We start from the raw sequence: 23,512 nt of genomic DNA, 5'->3' as shown, positions 1-23,512 counted from the left end.
CCGGAGATGCCCAACTCGGAGAGGGTGGAGAGGAGGATCTGATGGTTCACAGTATCAAAGGCAGCAGATAGGTCTAGAAGGATGAGAGCAGAGGAGAGAGAGTTAGCTTTAGCAGTGCGGAGAGCCTCCGTGACACAGAGAAGAGCAGTCTCAGTTGAATGCCCAGTCTTGAAACCTGACTGATTAGGATCAAGAAGGTCATTCTGAGAGAGATAGCAGGAGAGCTGGCCAAGGACGGCACGTTCAATAGTTTTGGAGAGAAAAGAAAGAAGGGATACTGGTCTGTAGTTGTTGACATCGGAGGGATCGAGTGTAGGTTTTTTCAGAAGGGGTGCAACTCTCGCTCTCTTGAAGACGGAAGGGACGTAGCCAGCGGTCAAGGATGAGTTGATGAGCGAGGTGAGGTAGGGGAGAAGGTCTCCGGAAATGGTCTGGAGAAGAGAGGAGGGGATAGGGTCAAGTGGGCAGGTTGTTGGGCGGCCGGCCGTCACAAGACGCGAGATTTCATCTGGAGAGAGAGGGGAGAAAGAGGTCAAAGCACAGGGTAGGGCAGTGTGAGCAGGACCAGCGGTGTCGTTTGACTTAGCAAACGAGGATCGGATATCGTCAACCTTCTTTTCAAAATGGTTGACGAAGTCATCCGCAGAGAGGGAGGAGGGGGGGGAGGGGGAGGAGGATTCAGGAGGGAGGAGAAGGTAGCAAAGAGCTTCCTAGGGTTAGAGGCAGATGCTTGGAATTTAGAGTGGTAGAAAGTGGCTGAAGGAGGCAGAGAGGAATGAGTCAAAGGTAGACGTGGGGAGGTTAAAGTCACCCAGAACTGTGAGAGGTGAGCCATCCTCAGGAAAGGAACTTATCAAGGCGTCAAGCTCATTGATGAACTCTCCAAGGGAACCTGGAGGGCGATAAATGATAAGGATGTTAAGCTTGAAAGGGCTGGTAACTGTGACAGCATGGAATTCAAATGAGGAGATAGACAGATGGGTCAGGGGAGAAAGAGAGAATGTCCACTTGGGAGAGATGAGGATTCCAGTGCTGGCTCGATGCTCTAGGGGTATGCGAGAACACGTGGGCAGACGAAGAGAGAGCAGTAGGAGTAGCAGTGTTATCTGTGGTAATCCATGTTTCCGTCAGCGCCAGGAAATCTAGGGACTGGAGGGTAGCATAGGCTGAGATGAACTCAGCCTTGTTGGCTGCAGACCGGCAGTTCCAGAGGCTGCCGGAGACCTGGAACTCCACGTGGGTCGTGCGCGCTGGGACCACCAGGTTAGAGTGGCAGCGGCCACGCGGTGTGAAGCGTTTGTATGGCCTGTGCAGAGGGGAGAGAACAGGGATAGACAGACACATAGTTGACAAGCTACAGAAGTGTTGTTTCTTGTATTATTGTCTCTTGTGTCTTTAGAGAACTGTTTCACTTTGATATCCTTTTTCTTCTGTCCTGATTTTCTCTTTCTTTTCTTCTGTTAACTAGATATTCTTTGTTGTTCTTCGTTAGCTAGCTAGCTTCTTCCAAAAGAGTCCCTAGCAACTGCTTAGCAACTGGTAAACAATTCAGCTAGCTAAGATAACTACAATTTTATGAAAAATAGTTATTTTTCAAAAGCCTATCTTCTTTGTTTGTTGCTTGTTTTTTCTCCTATTCAGTCTTGCAGTTTTCTTTTGCTTTTTTCCGATGTACTTCACTCTAAAAACCATGTAAATTTCAATATTTGTAGGAGCTCATTTTTCAGCTGCTGCTGCTCAAATTGGAGTTCCGCTGCTCGAGTTTTGCTGCTCAAAACATCAATGCCTTTCTTAAAATTAATACACAAGTATATATTTTTAAACCTGCATATTTAGTTAATATTGCCTGCTAACATGAATTTCTTATAACTAGGGAAAATGTGTCACCTCTGCAACAGAGTCAGGGTATATGCAGCAGTTTGGGCCGCCTGGCTCATTGCGAACTGTGTGAATACTATTTCTTCCTAACAAAGACAGCCAACTTCACCAAATGGGGGATGATTTAACAAAAGCGCATTTGCGAAAAAAGCACAATTGTTGCACGACTGTACCTAACCATAAACATCAATGCCTTTCTTAAAATCAATACACAGAAGTATATATTTTTAAACCTGCATATTTAGCTAAAAGAAATCCAGGTTAGCAGGCAATATTAACCAGGTGAAATTGTGTCAGTTCTCTTGCGTTCATTGCACGCAGAGTCAGGCTATATGCAACAGTTTGGGCCGCCTGGCTCGTTGCGAACTAATTTGCCAGAATTTTACGTAATTATGACATAACATTGAAGGTTGTGCAATGTAACAGGAATATTTAGACTTAGGGATGCCACCCGTTAGATAAAATACGGAACGGTTCCGTATTTCACTGACAGGAAAAACGTTTTGTTTTCGAGATGATAGTTTTCGGATTCAACCATATTAATGACCTAAGGCTCATATTTCTGTGTGTTTATTATATTATAATTAAGTCTATGATTTAATATTTGATAGAGCAGTCTGACTGAGCGGTGGTAGGCACCAGCAGGCTCGTAAGCATTCATTCAAACAGCACTTTCGTGCGTTTTGCCAGCAGCCCTTTGCAATTCTTCAAGCATTGCACTGTTTATGACTTCAAGCCTATCAACTCCCAAGATTAGGCTGGTGTAACCAATGTGAAATGGATAGCTAGTTAGCCGGGTGCGCGCTAATAGCGTTTCAAACGTCACTCGCTATGAGACTTGGAGTAGTTGATCCACTTGCTCTACATGGGTAACTGCTTCGAGGGTGGCTGTTGTCGATGTGTTCCTGGTTTGAGCCCAGGTAGGAGCGAGGAGGGGGACGGAAGCTATACTGTTACACTGGCAATACTAAAATGCCTATAAGAACATCCAATAGTGAAAGGTATATGAAATACAAATCCTATAGAGAGAAATAGTCCTATAATTATTATAATAACTACAACCTAAAACTTCTTACCTGGGAATATTGAAGACTCATGTTAAAAGGAACCACCAGCTTTCATATGTTCTCATGTTCTGAGCAAGGAACTTAAACGTTAGCTTTTTTACATGGCACATATTGCACTTTTACTTTCTTCTCCAACACTTTGTTTTTCATTATTTAAACCAAATTGACGTTTCATTATTTATTTGAGGCTAAATTGATAGTATTTATGTATTATATTAAGTTAAAATAAGTGTTCATTCAGTATTGTTGTAATTGTCATTATTACAAATAAATAAAAAAATCAGCCGATTTAATCGGTATCGGCCTTTTTGATCCTCCAATAATCGGTATCGGTAAAAAAAAAAAAAAAAACATAATCGGTCGACCTCTAGTCTGAATACTTCCGAATGCACTATATTTTGTCTGTTTGTATGTAATGTTTTCCTGTTTATATGTTCACCTGCCCAGAGAATGATGGAAATGAGCTGTTAGCTAAATCTGGTGCAAAGCATCATTTATCTGCTTTTTTTTTGTACTTATTTTGTTGTTGTACATTGTCCCTGTCCAAATAAATAATACAAAAATATATCACAGCTGCCCATCCCTTAAAGTTGATGATGTGGTTGTTACTGACAAGAAGCACATGGTTGAGCTTTTTAATCACCACTTCATTAAGTCAGGATTTCTATTTGACTCAGCCATGCCTCCTTGCCCGTCCAACATTTCCTCATCTCCCACCCCTTCTAATGCGACTAGCCCCGATGCTCCTCCCTCTTTTTCCCCTTCCCCTGTATAAAGTCAGAACATCTGCTATCTCACATCAACAACATAGCTCAGGCAGTAGGAAGCTCTCTCATCCATTTATATGCAGATGACAGTCTTATACTCAGCTGGCCCCTCCCCAGATATTGTGTTAAATCCTCTACAAAAAAGCTTTCTTAGTGTCCAACAAGCTTTCTCTGCCCTTAACCTTGTTCTTAACACCTCCAAAACAAAGGTCATGTGGTTTGGTAAGAGGACTGCCTCTCTCCCCACAGGTGTGATTAAGACCGCTGAGGGTTTAGAGCTTGAGGTAGTCACCTCATACAAGTACTTGGGAGTATGGCTAGACAGTACACTGTCCTTCTCTCAGCACATAACAAATCTGCAGGCTAATGTTAAATCTAAACTTGGTTTCCTCTATCGTAATCACTCCCCTTTCACCCCAGCTACCAAACTAACCCTGATTCAGATGACCATCCTACCCATGCTAGATTACGGAGATGTAATTTATAGATTGGCAGGTAAAGGTGCTCTCGAGCGGCTAGATGTTCTTTACCATTCGGCCATCAGATTTGCCACCAATGCTCCTTATAGGACACATCACTGCACTCTATACTCCTCTGTAAACTGGTCATCTCCGTATACCTGTCACAAGACCCACTGTTTGATGCCTATTTATAAAACCCTCTTAGGCCTCACTCCCCCTATCTGAGATATCTACTGCAGCTCTCATCCTCCACAAACAACACCCGTTCTGCCAGTCACATTCTGTTAAAGGTCCCCAAAGCGCACACATCCCTGGGTCACTTGTCTTTTCAGTTCGCTGCAGCTAGTGACTGGAACGAGCTGCAACAAACACTCAAACTGGACAGTTTTATCTCAATCTCTTAATTCAAAGACTCAATCACGGACACTCTTACTGACAGTTGTGGCTGCCTTGCGTGATATATTGTTGTCTCTACCTTCTTGCCCTTCGTGCTGTTGTCTGTGCCCAATAATGTTTGTACCCTGTTTTGTGTTGCTGCCATGTTGTGTTGCTGCCATGCTATGTTGTCGTCTTAGGTCTCTCTTTATGTAGTGTTGTCTCTCTTGTGGTGATGTGTGTTTTGTCCTATATTTCTATTTGTTTTATTTTTAATCCCAGCCCCCGTCCCCGCAGGGGGCCTTTTGGTAGGCCATCATTGTAAATCAGAATTTGTTCTTAACTGACTTAAATAAAAAAATTAAGAATATCCACTAATGCTACCAACTACACTCTCTCATTGTTGCTCCCTCTATCTCGCTCCCAACAGTCATGACATGCCCTGATCCCAGTGTGCTGAGAAATGGTGAGGTGTCTCCTGTCCTATTGCAGTATGTTGTTGGGGACCAGACCACTTATGAATGCCATGACGGTTACGCTTTCGCCGGCTCCGCCTCCAGAGTCTGCAAGAGTAATGGGAAGTGGAGTGGCGACACGCCTATCTGTGATCATGGCTGTAAGTGAAATGATCTCTTTGGTCCAACCTCTTACAAATCCCTTTACCAACCCCCAGAGATCCTGAAAGGCCCTGTGCAGTCAAAAACATTTTCCTGTCTTTTATGTATATTTCCACACTATTATGCTGGAATAACACTGTGAAATTGTGATAATGATGATGATGCCCTTTTAGTGTAATTGTTGATTGACAAAACCACCTGATATTTCTGCCTGTTTTGGTGGGATGGAGTTTTGGCCTTCCATGGTGACATCACCATGTGGTAAATTACTTAATAGACCAATAAGAGAGTTCCAAACCTCTCTGCCAATACCAACACATGTTTGGTTTTCCTCTCCCCACTCAGACCACTCCCAGACAGTCCTAGCAAAATTCTTGCTTGAGAAATTGCTCTTTGCTAAGAAGCCATTTGTGTTTATTTTTGACCATTTCAATTGAAAACAATCACACTAAGGTACTTAATTGTTACGGAGAAATTACTTGTAATGAGATAAAAATGGCTGCATCGGGCCTTTAAGGGTTGGTTAGGTCATGAGGACTGTAAGACATTGGGGACGTCTGCATGTCAGAGCTGACTGTGTTCCAAATGGCACAGAGCGTTAGTCTATTGGAATAACGTGTTTTCTAAAGGTAAAGTTTTTGTATGTAAAGGTAATTCCTCCGGTCCATTGTTTCCTTATCTTACTCCACCTTATCCCACACCCTAGCTGGACATTGCCGTGACCCTGGCGTTCCACCGGGGGCCAAGCGCAATGGAAATATGCTTGATATAGGTGACCGGGTGACCTATGAATGTTCTTTAGGACTGATGCTGCTGGGATCGAAGGAGCGGATATGCCTGGAGGGTGGAGACTGGTCAGGAACTGAGCCTGTCTGTTACAGTGAGGAACCATAAACCCATCCCTCACATTGTCAATAAATCCATGTAACACATAATACACAGATGCAGTTAGAAGCTGCTAAACTAGATACGTAGAGTTTGAACATTTACATTTTACAGGTAAACACTACTATGACACCCCAGAGGAGGTGTCCAAGTACTTCTCTACATCCCTCGAGAATCGTCTGGCAATATCTGGCCTGGATGACAATAGTGAGTTGCCAAGACCCATATGTAGTGAACGACATTGTTCCTCTTTTTGTTTTGTTTTATACACCCCATGCTACATTTGTTTTCCTTTGAAATCTGTACCATGTGAATTGAATATTGTTTTACAGCTGATGGGCAGCAAGTACAAAGGTCCATCCAGATGAGGCAGGGAGGCAAGCTCCACATCTACATTGCCCTGGATAATTCAGGGAGCATAAGCAGAGATAATTTTACAGTGGCCAAAAACTGCGTTAAAGCCCTCATCAACCAGGTACAGTATTACTAGTATTAAGACAAACAGAGAGCTCAGATCTGTTGTACAATCTTTACAATACATTTAGGGCCCTATTCAGACTTGAGGTAAGTTTACTTAACATGGATTTAAGTAATAAAATGTTGACTTGAGTCCATGTTTTATTGACTTAAGTCAATGTTAAGTCTACTTATCTCAAGTCTGATTAGGGCCCTTAGTAATATATAATAGTATATGCCATTTAGCAGATGCTTTTATCCAAAACGACTTACAGACTTGTGTGCAATACTTTACTTTCTAGTAACACTATTGCAGTACAAATGGTCAGTTATTTGTTTTGATATCAAGAAACTTTTGTTTTGTTATGCTTTGGTTGTGTTTCTTTTCTCTCTTACACTTCCTCCTCTCCATTTTTGACTGGGCAGATATCTTTTTTTGAAGTCATCCCGAGGTACGGAATTCTGAGCTTTGCATCTGAGGTCAATGAGATTGTTGATATCTTCTCTCCTTCCTCACACTCAGACATGGTTTTACATAACTTAAATAAGGTCACCTATGGTAAGAACATGGTTTTTATTATTTGACCATCACAATCTACAGTATGTAAATAAATTATTGTTTGTTGTTTTTTCTTTCCAAACATGTTGGTGGCAATGCATAGTTCTCAGAGTAAGATTTCCTCCTTCAACAGGTAAATTAAATGGTACTGGAAGTAACCTCTCAAGGGTATTTAAAAAAATCCATGAAAAGATGGCTGTCTTTAAGAAAAGAAATGAGCTTGAAGACACACAGCAGGCCATTATTATGTTTACAGATGGTAATGTTGTTGTGTGTGAGTATTTGGTTTTACTATCCTTGTGGGGAACATAAGTCCTCACAGTTAGTGGGGACATTTACCGGTCCCCACAAGGAAAAAGGCTATTTTAGGCTTAGGTGTTAGGTTTAGGGTTAGGTGTTTGGGGTTAGGTCTAGGGTTAAGGAAAATATGATTTTGAATGGGAATCAATTGTTTGGTCCCCACAAGGATAGTAAAACAAGTGTGTGTGTGTGTGTGTGTGTGTGTGTGTGTGTGTGTGTGTGTGTGTGTGTGTGTGTGTGTGTGTGTGTGTGTGTGTGTGTGTGTGGGGGGGGGGGGGGGGGGTCTGTGTGTGTGTGTGTTTGTGTGTGTGTGTGTGTGTGTGTGTGTGTGTGTGTGTGTGTGTGTGTGTGTGTGTGTGTGTGTGTGTGTGTGTGTGTGTGTGTGTGGGGGGGGGGGGGAGTCTGTGTGTGTGTGTGTGTGTGTGTGTGTGTGTGTGGGGGGGGGGGTGGAGTCTGTGTGTGTGTGTGTGTGTGTGTGTGTGTGTGTGTGTGTGTGGGTGGGTGGGTGGGTGGGTGGGTGGGTGGGTGGGTGGGAGTCTGTGTACAGGTGTGTGTCTGTATTGTACCAGTCAAAAGTTTGGACACACCTACTCATTCAAGGCTTTTTATTATTTTCTACATCGTAGAATAATAGTGAAGACATCACAACTATGAAATAACACATATGGAATCATGTAGTAACCAAACAACTGTTAAACAAATCCAAATATATTTTCGATTTGAGATTCTTCAAAGTATCTCTTTGCCTTGATGACAGCTTTGCACACTCTTGGGCCTTCTTTCAACCAGCTTCATGATGTAGTCACCTGGAATGCATTTCTATTAACAGGTGTGCCTTGTTAAAAGTTCATTTGTGGAAATTATTTCCTTCTTAATGTGTTTGAGCCAATCAGTTGTGTTGTGACAAGGTAAGGGTGTTATACAGAAGATAGCCCTATTTGGTAAAATACCAAGTCCATATTATGGCAAGAACAGCTCAAATAAGCAAGAGAAACAAGAGTCCATCATTACTTTAAGACATGAAGGTCAGTCAATACGGAAAATTTCAAGAACTTCGAAAGTTCTCTTCAAGTGCAGTTGCAAAAACCATCAAGCGCTATGATGAAACTGGCTCTCATGAGGACCGCCATAGGAAAGGAAGACCCAGAGTTACCTCTGCTGCGGAGGATAAGTTCATTAGGGTTTCCAGCCTCAGAAATTGCAGCCCAAATCAATGCTTCACAGAGTTCAAGTAACAGACACATCTCAACATCAACTGTTCAGAGGAGACTGCGTGAATCAGGCCTTCATGCTCGAATTGCTGCAAAGAAACCACTACTAAAGGACACCAAGACTTCTTATCATTTGTTTTTTCAACAATGACCCAACACACCTGCCGGTGTAATCGCTGTAAGGGCTATTTGACCAAGAAGGAGAGTGATGGAGTGCTATATCAGATGACTTGGCCTCCAATCACCCGACCTCAACCCAATTGAGATGGTTTGGGATGAGTTGGACCACAGAGTGAAGGAAAAGCAACGAACAAGTGCTCAGTATATGTGGGAACTCCTTTAACACTGTTGGAAAAGCATTCCAGGTGAAGCTGGTTGAGAGAATGCCAAGAGTGTGCAAAGCTGCCATCAAGGCAAAGGGTGGCTTCTTTGAAGAATCTCAAATATAAAATATATTTTGATTTAACACTTTATGGTTTCTACATAATTCCATATGTGTTTCATAGTTTTGATGTCTTCAATGTAGAAAATAGTAAAAATTAAGAAAAACCCTTGAATAAGTAGGTGTGTCCAAATTTTTGACTGGTACTGCATGTGTGAATGTATAATACAATTCAAGGTAGATTTAATGTATTTAATTCTCGCCATTCCTGCAGGCAAAACTAACATGGGGGGAAGTGCAGAGCCCACTGTTATCAGGATTAGGAACCTGATGGAAGAAATACATGGCAAAGACTGGCAGAAATATCTGGGTAAGATCAACTGCTGAACACTCTTGTCATAAATGTACTCTATTCACCTTATGTAGCCCCAGCCACTTGACCCAGTTCTTGATCGAACGCTTTTGTCTTTCAAACAAACAAAGCAAAATAAGCAAAACCATTGTTACAGTGCCTTCAGAAAGTATTCACACCGCTTGAATTTTTCCCCATTTTGTTGTTGTTACAAAGTGGCATTATCCATGGATTGAATTGTCATTTTTTGGTCAACAATCTACACAAAATACTCTTGTCATGAAAAATAATAAGAATATATCTTGATTAGATAAGTATTCAACACCCTGACTCAATACATGTTAGAATCACCTTTGGCAGCGATTACAACTGTGAGACTTTCTGGGTAAGTCTTTCCACACCGGGATTGTGCAAAATTTGCCCATTTATTATTTTCAAAATTCTTCAAGCTCTGTCAAATTGGTTGTTGATCATTGCTAGACAACTATTTTCAGGTCTTGCCATAGAGTTTCAAGCAGATTTAAGCTAAAACTGTAACTCGACCAAAACTAACTCAAACCTTCACTGTTTTCTTGGTAAGCAACTCCAGTGTAGATATGGGCTTGGGTTTTAGGTTATTGTCCTGCTGAAAGCTGAATTAATCTCCCAGTGTCTGCTGGAAAGCAGACGTAACCAGATTTTCCTCTAGGATTTTTCCAGCGTTTAGCGCCATGGTTTGTTTTTTTTATCCTGAAAACATCCCAGTACTTAACGATTACGAGCATACCCATCACATGATGCAGCCACCACTATGCTTGAAAATATGGAGAGTGGTACTAAGTAATGTGTTGTATTGGATTTTCCCTTAACATAACACTTTGCTTTCAGGACAGAAAGTTAATTGCTTTGCCACATTTTTTGCACTATTACTTTAATGCCTTGTTGCAAACAGGATGCATGTTTCGGAATATTTTTTAACCTGGACAGGCTTCCTTTTCACTCTGTCAGTTAGATTAGTGTTGTGGAGTAACTACAATGTTGTTAATCCATCCTCAATTTTCTCCTATCACAGCCATTAAACTCTCTAACTCCCATGGTGAAATCCCTAAGCAATTTCCTGCCTCTCCAGCAACTGAATTAGGAAGGAAACCTTTTGTCTTTGTAGTGACTGGGTGTATTTATACACCATCCAAAGTGAAATGAATAACTTCACCATGCTTTAAGGTCGATGTCCGTACCCCCGCAGAAATTGAATTAGCATAATAAAAAAATCCCCATAAAAATCTGTCAGTTTAAGATAGAGATATCTGCATTGCATGCGTCTCAATCCACCGCATCCGCCTATGTCACACTTCCGCGTCTGCGGTGAAAGGTGACAGAGAAAGAGGGTGTTTGTCAGACCATGAGTCATCCCAAAAATCGGTCTTCTTACAAAATCTGTATCGTGACCCCTCTCTTGAATGATGGGACTCTCACGAACACGATGGTGTTCTCCATGTTCGCCTACGACCCCCACAAGCTACTCGTCTGAAGTCGGTACAGACGATTTGCTAACTTCTGTCCGTATTGTCCGAACAGTGTTGTATACACACTAATATGAGCAAAGATGAGACTCTCACGAATGTGTCGGTTGTTTTGCTCTAAGACACCCACAGGCCTCACAAGACTTGTCTTAAAGTCCCCTGGTACCAGTTGAATGGAAGTACAGTGACTTCGGAAAGTATTCAGACACCTTGATTTTTTCAATATTTTGTTACAGCCTTATTCTCAAATTGATTAAATCTTCTTTTTTTTCAGCAGTCAACAATACCCCATAATGACAAAGCGAAACAGGCTTTTAGATTTTTTTGAAAATGTATTTAAAAGAAAATTGAAATACCTTTACATAAGTATTCAGATCATTTGCTATGAGACTCGAAATTGAGCTCAGGTGCATCCTGTTTCCATTGATCATCATTGACTGGAGTCAACCTGTGGTATATTCAATTGATTGAACATGATTTGGAAAGGCACACACCTGTCTATATAAGGTCCAGTGGTGGAAAAACAACCCAATTGTCATACTTGAGTAAAAGTAAAGATACCTTAATAGAAAGTGACTCAAGTAAAAGTGAAAGTCACCCAGTAAAATCCTACTTAAGTAAAAGTTAAGTATTTAAAAAAATATATGCTTAAGTATCAATAGTAAATGTAATTGCTAAAATATACTTAAGTATCAAAATGATTTCAAATGACTTATATTCAGCAAACCAGACGGCACGTTTTTCTTGTTTTTTTAATTTACAAATAATCAGGGGCACACCAACACTCAGACATGATTTACAAAAAAGCATTTGTGTTTAGTGAGTCTGCTAGATCAGAGGCAGTAGGGTTGACCAGGGATTTTCTCTTTAAGTGTCTGAATTAGACCATTTTCCTGTCCACCTAAGCATTCAAAATGTAACGTGTACTTTTGGGTGTCAGGGAAAATGTATGGAGTAAAAAGTACATTATTTTCTTTTGTAATGTAGTGGAGTAAAAGTGAAAGTTGTCAGAAATATAAATAGTAAAGTAAAATACAGATACCCCCCAAAAAACTACTTAAGTAGTACTTTAAAGTATTTTTACTTAAGTACTTTACACCACTGATAAGGTCCCACAGTTAGTTGACAGTGCATGTCAGAGCAAAAACCAAGCCATGAGGTCAAAGGAATTGTGCATAGAGCTCCGAGACAGGATTGTGTCGAGGCACAGATCTGGAGAAGGGTACCAAAAAATGTTACCAAGAACACAGTGGCCTCCATCATTCTTAAATGGAAGACGTTTGGATCCACCAAGACTCTTCCTAGATCTGGCCGCCTGGCCAAACTGAGCAATCGGGGGAGAAGGGCCTTAGTCAGGGAGGTGACCAAGGGCCTTCGTCAGGGAGGTGACCAAGAACCAGATGGTCACTCTGACAGAGCTCCAGAGTTCCTCTGTGGAAATGGAAGGACAACCATCTCTGCTGCACTCCACCAATCAGGCCTTTATGGTAGAGTGGCCAGACGGAAGCCACTCCTCAGTAAAAGGCACATGACAGCCCGCTTGGAGTTTGCCAAAAGACCACATTTTTTAAAATGTAATTTCATTTATTAAGTAGACAAGTCAGTTAAGAACAAATTCTTATTTACAATGTCGGCCTACCAGGGAACAGTGGGTTAACTGCCTTGTTTAGGGGCAGAGCCACAGATTTTTACCTTGTCAGCTCTGGGATTCGATCCAGCATCCTTTTGGTCACTGGCCCAATGCTCTAACGACTAGGCTACCTGCCGCCCCTAGATAAATACTCTCAGACCATGAGAAACATTCTCTTTGAACTCTTTGGCCTGAATACCAAGCGTCACGTCGGGAGGAAACCTTGCACCATCCCTACAGTCAAGCATGGTGGTGGCAGCATCATGCTGTGGCGATGTTTTTCAGTGGCAGAGACTGAGAGACTTGTCAGGATCGAGGGAAAGATGAACGGAGCAAAGTACAGAGAGATCCTTGATGAAATCCTGCTCCAGAGCACTCAGGACCTCAGACTGGGGCAAAGGTTCACCTTCCAACAGGACAACGACAAGTCTCTGAATGTCCTTGAGTGGCCCAGCCAGAGCCCAGACCTGAACCCGATCGAACATCTCTGGAGAGACCTGAAAATAGCTGTGCAGCAACATTCCCCATGCAACCTGACAGGGCTTGAGAGGATCTGCAGAGAAGAATGGGAGAAACTCCCCAAATACAGGTGTGCCAAGCTTGTAGCGTCATATCCAAGAAGACTCGAGGCTGTAATCGTTGTCAAAGGTTCTTCAACAAAGTAGTGAGTAAAGGGTCTGAATACTTATGTAAATGTAATATTTCCGTTTTTTTTATTTGTATAAATTTGCAAACATTTTTAAAAACCTGTTTTTGCTTTGTCATTATGGGGTATTGTGTGTAGATTGGTAAGGGAAAAAAAAACAATAATACATTTTAGAATAAGGCTGTAATGTAACAAAATGTGGAAAATTCAAGGGGTCTTTATACTTTCCGAATGCAATGTAAACTCAGCAAAAAAAGAAACTTCCCTTTTTCAGGACCCTGTCTTTCAATGATAATTTGTAAAAATCCAAATAACTTCACAGATCTTCATTGTAAATGATTTAAACACGGTTTCCCATGCTTGTTCAATGAACCATAAACAATTAATGAACACCACTTGTCACAGGCCGGCTCATAGCCTGTGGCAAAAATAAGGGGACATGAACAACAGGTATAGGCCAATCAAAAGGTTCTTTATTGTAAACCAAAAACTATTAACTTTAAACAAAGAAAAAGGAATGAGGTGTGGAAATGTCATAATGTAGGGTGTATGTAAGGTGCATGGATGCATGAATCTGTGTGTGTGAACATGACTGAGTGGAAACTAAGTAAACCTACAAAGGAACAAACAAAACAGAATCATACCTGGAGGAGCAGGGAGAGAGAGAGCGAGTGGTTAGTGAAGCAGTTTTATACCCTGAGCCCAGGTGGCTCCAATCATGCCAGCTCCAATCACTAACGACCCTCCTCTGCCTGCAGGAGGAACCACCCCTGCACTGCAGATGGGCCGTGACACCCCCCTCCTTAAAATGAGGGTCCCACCCTCAACCCAAATTACGACCCAACATATTTAAAACAATCCAAAATTCCCCCCCAAAAAACAGATACCAGTCCCAGCTCCTAGCAGTAGCCCCGTGTCCCCTAGCTGACTGTCCGCCCCTCAAACTCGGCAGCCCTGGTACCTGGGGAGCAATTTAAGAGGAAAGAGGCGCAGACAGCCCGCAGGGGTCAGCAGAGAGAAAATACAAACTAGGTTAAAGGAGCACGGGACAGAGCATCAGCAATGATATTATCCTTACCACTAATGTGTCTAATATCCAGGTTGAATGGTTGCAAGAACAAAGCCCAACGCATCAGGCGCTGGTTGGGATTTTGCAGGGACTTCAGAAAAATAAGTGGGTTGTGGTCAGTGAACACAGTTAAAGGGGTCAAACCAGAACCAACATAGACTTCGAAGTGCTGTAAAGCCCAAATGAGACCTAAAGCCTCCTTTTCAATTACAGAATAGTTTTGCTGATACTTATTACATTTCCGGGAAAATAAACTGACTGGACACTCAACATTGTCATCATTTTCCTGGAGAAGCACAGTCCCAGCACCGATTTGACTGGCGTCTACCTGCAATTTGAAAGGTTTCCCAAAATGTGGTGCTACCAACACGGGTGCCAAACACAAAAGAGCCTTAACTGCATCAAATGCCTCTTGACACTGGGTGGACCAGATAAATTCAGCCTTGGCCTTCAACAGGGGGGACACTACTACCGAAAAGTTCTTATAGAAAGCACGGTATTACCCCGCCATTCCCAGGAAGCGCATCAGTTCTTTCTTTGTGGAGGGCTGTGGGAACTGCTTCACAGCCTGAACCTTGGCTTCCATGGGACAGACAACACCCTGACCAACAACCTTTTCTAGGTATGTGACTGTAGCTTTGGCAAACTCACACTTTGCCAAATTGATAGTCAACCTGGCCCACACCAGTCTTTCAAACAGGGCTTGCACTCTACAGACATACTCCTCCCAAGAGTCTGAGTAGACGACCATGTCGTCCAAATACACGGCACACCCTTCCAGACCTGAGACCACCCGATTCATCAGCCTCTGGAAGGTGGCTGGAGCATTCCGCAACCCGAAAGGCATCACTGTATAAGAGAACAAACCAGATGGAGTTATAAAGGCAGCAATCTCACAAGCTCTTTTGGTAAGGGGTACTGGCCAATATCCCTTTAAAAGATCAAATTTGCTAACATACTTTGCTGACCCAACTTGCTCAATACAGTCCTCCATCCTAGGAAGAGGGTAAAGGTCTGCTTTAGTAACATTGTTAACTTTTCTATAATCAGTGCAAGGTCGGAAAGTGGAATTGGACTTTTTGACCAGAAGACAGGGTGAAGCCCAATTTGAACAACATGGCTCCGCAATACCATTGTCAAACATATACTGCACCTCTGTTTCCAATTGCAGTCTCTTCTCCTGAGATACACGATAAAATCTGTTTGATAGGCTTAGCATCTCCGATGTCTATGTCATGCTCAATTAAGTGGGTTTTCGATAGAGTGTCAGAAACTGTGGAACGGTCATTAAGACACTAGCAGCTTACAGACGGTAGGCAATTAAGGTCACAGTTATGAAAACTTAGGACACTAAAGAGGCCTTTCTACTGACTCTGAAAAACACCAAAAGAAAGATGCCCAGGGTCCCTGCTCATCTGTGTGAACGTGCCCTAGACATGCTGCAAGGAGGCATGAGGAGTGCAGATGTGGCCAGGGCAATAAATTGCAATTTCCATACTGTGATACTCCTAAGACAGCGCTACAGGGAGACAGGACGGACAGTTGATCGTCCTCGCAGTGATAGACCACGTGTAACAACACCTGCACAGGATCGGTACATCCGAACATCACACCTGCGGGACAGGTACAGGATGGCAACAACAACTGCCCGAGTTATACCAGGAACGCACAATCCCTCCATCAGTGCTCAGACTGTCCGCAATAGGCTGAGAGAAGCTGGACTGAGGGCTTGTAGGTCTGTTGTATGGCAGGTCCTCACCAGACATCACCGGCAACAACGTCGCCTATGGGCACAAACCCACCGTCGCTGGACCAGACAGGACTGGCAAAAAGTGCTCTTCACTGACGAGTCCCGGTTTTGTCTCACCACGGGTGATGGTCGGATTCACATTTATCGTCGAAGGAATGAGCATTACACCGAGGCCTGTACTCTGGAGCGGGATCAATTTGGAGGTGAAGGGTCCGTCATGGTCTGGGGCGGTGTGTCACAGCATCATCGGACTGAGCTTGTCATTGCAGGCGATCTTAATGCTGTGCGTTACAGGGAAGACATCCTCCTCCCTCATGTGGTACCCTTCCTGCAGGCTCATCCTGACATGACCCTTCAGCATGACAATGCCACCAGCCATACTGCTCGTTCTGTGCGTGATTTCCTGCAAGACAGGAATGTCATTGTTCTGCCATGGCCAGCGAAGAGCCCGGATCTCAATCCCATTGAGCACGTCTGGGACCTGTTGGATCAGAGGGTGAGGGCTAGGGCCAGGGCCATTCCCCCCAGAAATGTCCGGGAACTTGCAGGTGCCTTGGTGGAAGAGTGGGGTGACATCTCAAAGCAAGAACTGGCAAATCTGGTGCAGTCCATGAGGAGGAGATCCACTGCAGTACTTAATGCAGCTGGTGGCCACACCAGATACTGACTGTTACTTTTGATTTTGACCCCCCATTATTCCATTTCTGTTAGTCACGTCTGGGAACTTGTTCAGTTTAAGTCTCAGTTGTTGAATCTTGTTATGTTCATACAAATATTTACACATGTTAAATTTGCTGAAAATAAACGCAGTTGACAGTGAGAGGACGTTTCTTTTTTTGCTGAGTGTATATATATGGTGTGCCAAAACAAGAGGTTAAATAAATGTACAAAAATAAGTTAACTGATCTTTCTTATGTCTCTCACATATACACCACCGATCAAAAGTTTGGGGTCACTTAGAAATGTCCATGTTTTTGTCCGTTAAAATAACAGCAAATTAATCAGAAATACAGTGTAGACATTGTTAATGTTGTAAATGACTATTGAAGCTGGAAACGGCTAATTTTTAATGGAATATCTACATAGGCGTACAAAGGCCCATTATCAGCAACCATCACTCCTTTGTTCCAATGGCATGTTGTGTTAGCTAATTATTATTATTATTATTATATATTTTTTTGATTTAACCTTTATTTAACTAGGCAAGTCATTTGAGAACAAAATCTTATTTACAATGATGGCCTACACCAGGTTATCTGTAGTGATGTCTCTAGCTTAGACCACTGCGCCACTTGCGAGCCCAAGAGCCTAATCGAAGTTTATAATTTTAAAAGGCTAATTGATCAATAGAAAACCCTTTTGCAATTATGTTAGCACAGCTGAAAACTGTCCTGATTAAAGAAGCAATAAAGCTGACCTTTCGACTAGTTGAGTATCTGGAGCATCAGCATTTGTGGGTTCGATTACAGGCTCAAAATGGCTAGAAACAAAGAACTTTCTTCTGAAACTTGTCAGTCTATTCTTGTTCTGACAAATGAAGGCTATTCCATGCGAGAAATTACCAAGAAACTGAAGATCTTGTACAATGCTGTGTACTACTCCCTTCACAGAACAGTGCAAACTGGCTCTAACTAGAATAGAAAGAGGAGTGGGAGGCCCCAGTGCACAGATGAGCAAGAAGACAAGTACAGTCGTGGCCAAAAGTTTTGAGAATGACACAAATATACATTTTCACAAAGTCTGCTGCCTCAGTTTGTATGATGGCAATTTGCATATACTCCAGAATGTTATGAAGAGTGATCAGATGAATTGCAATTAATTGCAAAGTCCCTCTTTGCCATGCAAATGAACTGAATCCCTAAAAAACATGTCCACTGCATTTCAGCCCTGCCACTAAAGGACCAGCTGACATCATGTCTGTGATTCTCTTATTAACACAGGTGTGAGTGTTGACGAGGACAAGGCTGGAGATCACTCTGTCATGCTGATTGAGTTCGAATAACAAACTGGAAGCTTCAAAAGGAGGGTGGTGCTTGGAATCATTGTTCTTCCTCTGTCAACCATGGTTACCTGCAAGGAAACACGTGCCGTCATCATTGCTTTGCACAAAAAGGGATTCACAGGCAAGGATATTTCTGCCAGTAAGATTGCACCTAAATCAACCATTTATATGATCATCAAGAACTTCAAGGAGAGCGGTTCAATTGTTGTGAAGAAGACTTCAGGGCGCCCAAGAGAGTCCAGCATGCGCCAGGACCGTCTCCTAAAGTTGATTCAGCTGCGGGATCGGGGCACCACCAGTACTGAGCTTGCTCAGCAAGTATGAGTGCATCTACACGCACAGTGAGGCGAAGACTTTTGGAGGATGGCCTGGTGTCAAGAAGGGCAGCAAAGAAGCCACTTCTCACCAGGAAAAACATCAGGGACAGACTGATATTCTGCAAAAGGTACAGGGATTGGACTGCTGAGGACTGGGGTAAAGTCATTTTCTCTGATGAATCCCCTTTCCGATTGTTTGGGGCATCCGGAAAAAAAGCTTGTCCGGAGAAGACAAGGTGAGCGCTACCATCAGTCCTGTGTCATCTTGAGACCATTCATGTGTGGGGTTGCTTCTCAGCCAAGGGAGTCGGCTCACTCACAATTTTGCCTAAGAACACAGCCATGAATAAAAAATGGTACCAACACATCCTCCGAGAGCAACTTCTCCCAACCATCCAGGAACAGTTTGGTGATGAACAATGCCTTTTCCAGCATGATGGAGCACCTTGCCATAAGGCAAAAGTGATAACTAAGTGGCTCTGGCAACAAAACATCGATATTTTGGTCCATGGCCAGGAAACTCCCCAGACCTTAATCCCATTGAGAACTTGTGGTCAATCCTCAAGAGGCGGGTGGAGAAACAAAAACCCACAAATTCTGACAAACTCCAAGCATTGATTATGCAAGAATGGGCTGCGATCAGTCAGGATGTGGCCCAGAAGTTATTTGACAGCATTCCTGGGCGGATTACAGAGGTCTTGAAAAAGAAGGGTCAACACTGCAAATATTGACTCTTTGCATCAACTTCATGTAATTGTCAATAAAAGCCTTTGACAGTTATGAAATGCTTCAGTATACTTCAGTATTCCATAGCAACATCTGACAAAAATATCTAAAGACACTGAAGCAGCAGATTTTGTGAAAATTAATATTTGTGTCATTATCAAAACTTACGACTGTACATTAGAGTGTCTAGTTTGAGAAACTCCTCACAAGTCCTCAACTGGCAGCTTCATTAAATTGTACCCGCAAAACACCAGTCTCAATGTCAACAGTGAAGAGGCGACTCAGGGATGCCGGCCTTCTAGGCAGAGTTCCTCCGGCCAGTGTCTGTGTTCTTTTGCCCATCTTAATCTTTTCTTTTTATTGGCCAGTCTGAGCTATGGCTTTTTCTTTGCAGCTCTGCATAGAAGGCCAGCATTCCGGAGTCACCTCTTCACTGTTGACGTTGAGACTCGTGTTTTGCAGATACTATCGCCTGGAATGGCCTTCATTTCTCAGAACAAGAATAGACTGATGAGTTTCAGAAGAAAGTACTTTGTTACTAGCCATTTTGAGCCTGTAATCGAACCCATAAATGCTGATGCTCCAGATACTCAACTAGTCGAAAGAAAGCACGTTTTATTGCTTCTTTAATCAGAACAACAGTTTTCAGCTGTGCTAACATAATTGCAAAAGGGTTTTCTAATGATTAATTAGCCTTTTAAAATGATAAACTTGGATTAGCTAACACAACGTGCCTTTGGAACGCAGGAGTGATGGTTGCTGATAATGGGCCTATGTAGATATTCCATTAAAATCAGCCGTTTCCAGCTGCGATAGTCATTTACAACACTAACAATGTCTACACTGTATTTCTGATCAATTTTATGTTATTTTAATGGACCAAAAATGAGCTTTTTTTTTCAAAACAAGGAGATTTCTAAGTGACTCCAAACCTTTCAATGGTAGTGTTGGACAGACACTTAAGAACAAACTTCCTTTTACATTTTTTTGGGGGTGGACTATCTGGTTTTCCATGTCGTGAATCTGTTATTCAATGCGTTTATATGGGCTAATAGCAGTAAAATAATCATGAAATAGTTGTTTCATTTCTTTTTGGGATGATTCAAAAACAAATACCTAAATGATCCTTTGTATGACTTTCTTAAAACAATTCCATATAGCTTAGTAGAACCCCCCCCCTCCCCCTTAGATTTTTATTAAAGGGATATTCAATGTCTGCTTGTTATGTTATTTATACCCATCTACCAATAGGTGCCGTTCTTTGCGAGTCATTGGAAAACCTCCCTGGTCTTTGTGGTTGAATCTGTGTTTGAGATTCTCTGCTCGACTGAGAGACCTTACAGATAATTGTATATGTGGGGTACATAGATGAGGTAGTCATTCAAAAATCATGTTGAACACTATTATACAGAGTGAGTCCATGCAACTTATTATGTGACTTGTTAAGCACATTGTTACTCCTGAACTTATTTAGGCTTGCCATAACAAAGGGGTTTCAGCTTTACATTTTTTATTCATTTGTAAAAATGTGAAAAATAGATTTCTGCTTTGACATTATGGGGTATTGTGTGTAGGCCAGTGACATATTTTTATTTACGCTGGACTGGTATATGTGCAGATGAGGATGTGCAAGTAGAAATACTGTTGTGCAAAAGAGCAGAAAAACAATCAAATATGGGGATGATTAGGTAGTTGGTTGGATGGGCTATTTACAGATGGGGTGTGTACAGCTGCAGCGATCGGTAAGCTGCTCTGACAGCTGACGCTTAAAGTTAGTGGGAGATATGTCTCCAACTTCAGTGATTTTTGCAATTCGTTCCAGTCATTGGCAGCAGAGAACTGGAAGGAAAGGCGGCCAAAGGAGGTGTTGGCTTTGGGGATGACTAGTGAAATATATCTGCTGGAGTGCCTGCTATGGATGGGTGTTGCTATGGTGACCAGTGAGCTGAGATAAGGCGGAGCTTTACCTAGAAAATACTTTTAGATGACCTGGAGCCAGTGGGTTTGGCGACGAATATGTAGCGAGGACCAGCCAATGAGAGCATACAGGTCACAGTGTTGGGTAGTATATGGGGCTTTGGTGACAAAACGGATGGCACTGTGATAGACTGCATCCAATTTGCTGAGTAGAGTGTTGGAGGCTATTTTGTAAATGACAAGTGACGCCGTCAAGGATCGGTAGGATAGTCAGTTATACGAGGGTATGTTTGGCAGCATGAGTGAAGGAGGCTGATTCTAGATTTAACTTTGATTTGGAGATGCTTAATGTGAGTCTGGAAGGAGAGTTTACAATCTAGCCAGACACCTAGGTATTTATCGTTGTCCGCATATTCTAAGTCAGAACCGTCCAGAGTAGTGATGCTAGTCGGGCGGGCGGGTGGGTGCGGGCAGCGATCGGTTGAAGTTCATGCATTTAGTTTTACTAGCATTTAAGAGCAGTTGGAGGCCACGGATCAAATCAAATTAAATGTATTTATATAGCCCTTCTTACATCAGCTGATATCTCAAAGTGCTGTACAGAAACCCAGCCTAAAACCCCAAACAGCAAGCAATGCAGGTGTAGAAGCACGGAAATGCTTATTGAAATTCTCGATTATCGTGGATTTATACTTGATGTGGAATAGAGTTCCATGTATTCATGGCTCTATTTAGTACTGTGCACCTTCCATATTCTGTTCTGGACTTGGGGACTGTGAAGAGACCTCTTGTGGCATGTATTGTAGGGTATGCGTGGGTGTCCGAGCTATGCGCCAGTAGTTCAAACAGACAGCTCGGTGCATTCAACATGTCAATACCTCTCATAAATACAAGCAGTGAGGAAGTCACTCTCTCCTCCACTTGAGCCAGGAGAAATTGACATGCATATTATTAATATTAGCTCTTGGTGTACATCCAAGGGTGCTGCCCTGTTCTGAACCAATTTTTCGAAGTCCTTTTCTGTGTCACCTGACCACACGACTAAACAGTAGTCTAGGTGCGTCAAAACTAGAGCCTGTAGGACCTGCCTTGTTGACAGTGCTGTCAAGAAGGTAGAGCAGCGTCTTATCATGGAAATACTCCCCATCTTAGCTATTGTTGTATCAATCTGTTTTGACCATGACAGTTTAAAATCATGGGTAACTCCAAGGAGTTTAGTCACCTGAACTTGCTCAATTTCCACATTATTCATTACGAGATGTAGTTGAGGTTTAGGGTTTAGTGAAGGATTTGTCCCAAATACGATGCTTTTAGTTTTAGAAATATTTAGGACTAACTTATGCCTTGCCACCCACACTAAAACTAACTGCAACTCTTTGTTAAGTGTTGCAGTCATTTCAGTCGCTGTAGTAGCTCACGTGTATAGTGTTGAGTCATCCACATACATAGACACTCTGGCTTTCCTCAAAGCCAGTGGCAATTCATTAGTAAAGATTGAAAAAAGTAATGGGCCTAGATAGCTGCCTTGGGGAATTCCTGATTCTACCTGGATTATGTTTGAGAGGCTTGCATTAAAGAAAACCCTCTGTGTTCTGTTAGACAGGTAACTCTTTATCCACAATATAACAGGGGGTGTAAAGCCATAACACATCAGTTTTGCCAGCAGTAGACTATGATTGATAATGTCAAAGGCCGCACTGAAGTCTAACAAAACAGCCCCACAATCTTTTTATCATGAATTTCTCTCAGCCAATCATCAGTCATTTGTGTAAGTGCTGTGCTTGTTGAATGTCCTCTATAAGCATACTGAAAGTTTGTTGTCAATTGTGTATAGCTACGTTTGCTTGCTAGCTAGTTAGCAGCAAAATCTCCTCAACAAACTGCACTTTCAATTTAGGTGTCTACAATCTCATTATGTTCAACCTGTAGATCGATGTGCCTCACAGAGTGGAGTCTGACATTCATATCGGCACCATACAATGCACCTTGGACTGAAGAGACAGACAAATAGGAGAAATGTGTTTGACCCTCTGTTAAATTACACATTTCTCGAGGTAGGAATATGATCAGTGGCTCATTCGAGAGAAGACAACCTCCCGAGTTATGACATCGGGCAGTATTAAAATTTGATATGATGAGAGATGTTTTTGTGATCTAAAAGTCGTATTCCTATTAACTTCCAGTGTAGTGAGAGGGACTTTTCACAATGCTACATCATACGGGTCGAATTTCTGCCTGCTTGAAAGCCAATAACTCAGATACACATGAAGTCATGAAATGGCCCAGGGAATCAATAGAACACCACTCAGAGATGCACAAAAAACAATATAACATTTAAAATGGGTGAATGTTTCCTTTATGACACTGCTCAAACTCTGAGCCAGGAGTAAAATCCTCTCATAAAAGTTTATCTCATCTGGGAATCTCGACAGTTTGAGGTACCGAAAAGATAGTGATGATGCTCAATGACATTGTTGCAAATAATGGGGAATAACCAATTGCGATGAGGCATTGCCAGCTGTGAACTCTATAGCATGCTTCAAACAACCACAGTGACTGTCACTGTAAATCAAATATTGAAATGGTAAAACGTTTGATAACTAGAATTTTCGCCTGACACGATAACTTTGCCTACTCGTCATT

At 42.3% G+C, this 23,512-nt stretch overlaps 1 protein-coding gene across 3 annotated transcripts in view; it reads left to right on the top strand.

Moving 5' to 3' along the window:
- LOC106569366 (complement factor B) overlaps nucleotides 1-23,512 on the top strand; it is a 43,640-nt gene that overhangs the window by 7,445 nt on the left and 12,683 nt on the right. For 2 of the 3 annotated variants that reach the window (XM_045694265.2, XM_045694263.2), the window contains exons 3-9: nucleotides 4,979-5,164; nucleotides 5,872-6,045; nucleotides 6,165-6,257; nucleotides 6,383-6,525; nucleotides 6,933-7,065; nucleotides 7,199-7,339; nucleotides 9,233-9,328. In XM_045694265.2, coding sequence (XP_045550221.1) covers nucleotides 4,979-5,164; nucleotides 5,872-6,045; nucleotides 6,165-6,257; nucleotides 6,383-6,525; nucleotides 6,933-7,065; nucleotides 7,199-7,339; nucleotides 9,233-9,328 — 966 coding nt within the window. The remainder of the gene's footprint in view (nucleotides 1-4,978; nucleotides 5,165-5,871; nucleotides 6,046-6,164; nucleotides 6,258-6,382; nucleotides 6,526-6,932; nucleotides 7,066-7,198; nucleotides 7,340-9,232; nucleotides 9,329-23,512) is intronic. The other variant, XM_014140674.3, reaches the window with a different exon arrangement.

Source organism: Salmo salar, chromosome 14 (assembly GCF_965601325.2).
Source record: "Salmo salar chromosome 14, fSalSal1, whole genome shotgun sequence".
Classification (NCBI taxonomy): domain Eukaryota; kingdom Metazoa; phylum Chordata; class Actinopteri; order Salmoniformes; family Salmonidae; genus Salmo; species Salmo salar.
This window is presented reverse-complemented; position numbering and strand designations above follow the sequence as displayed.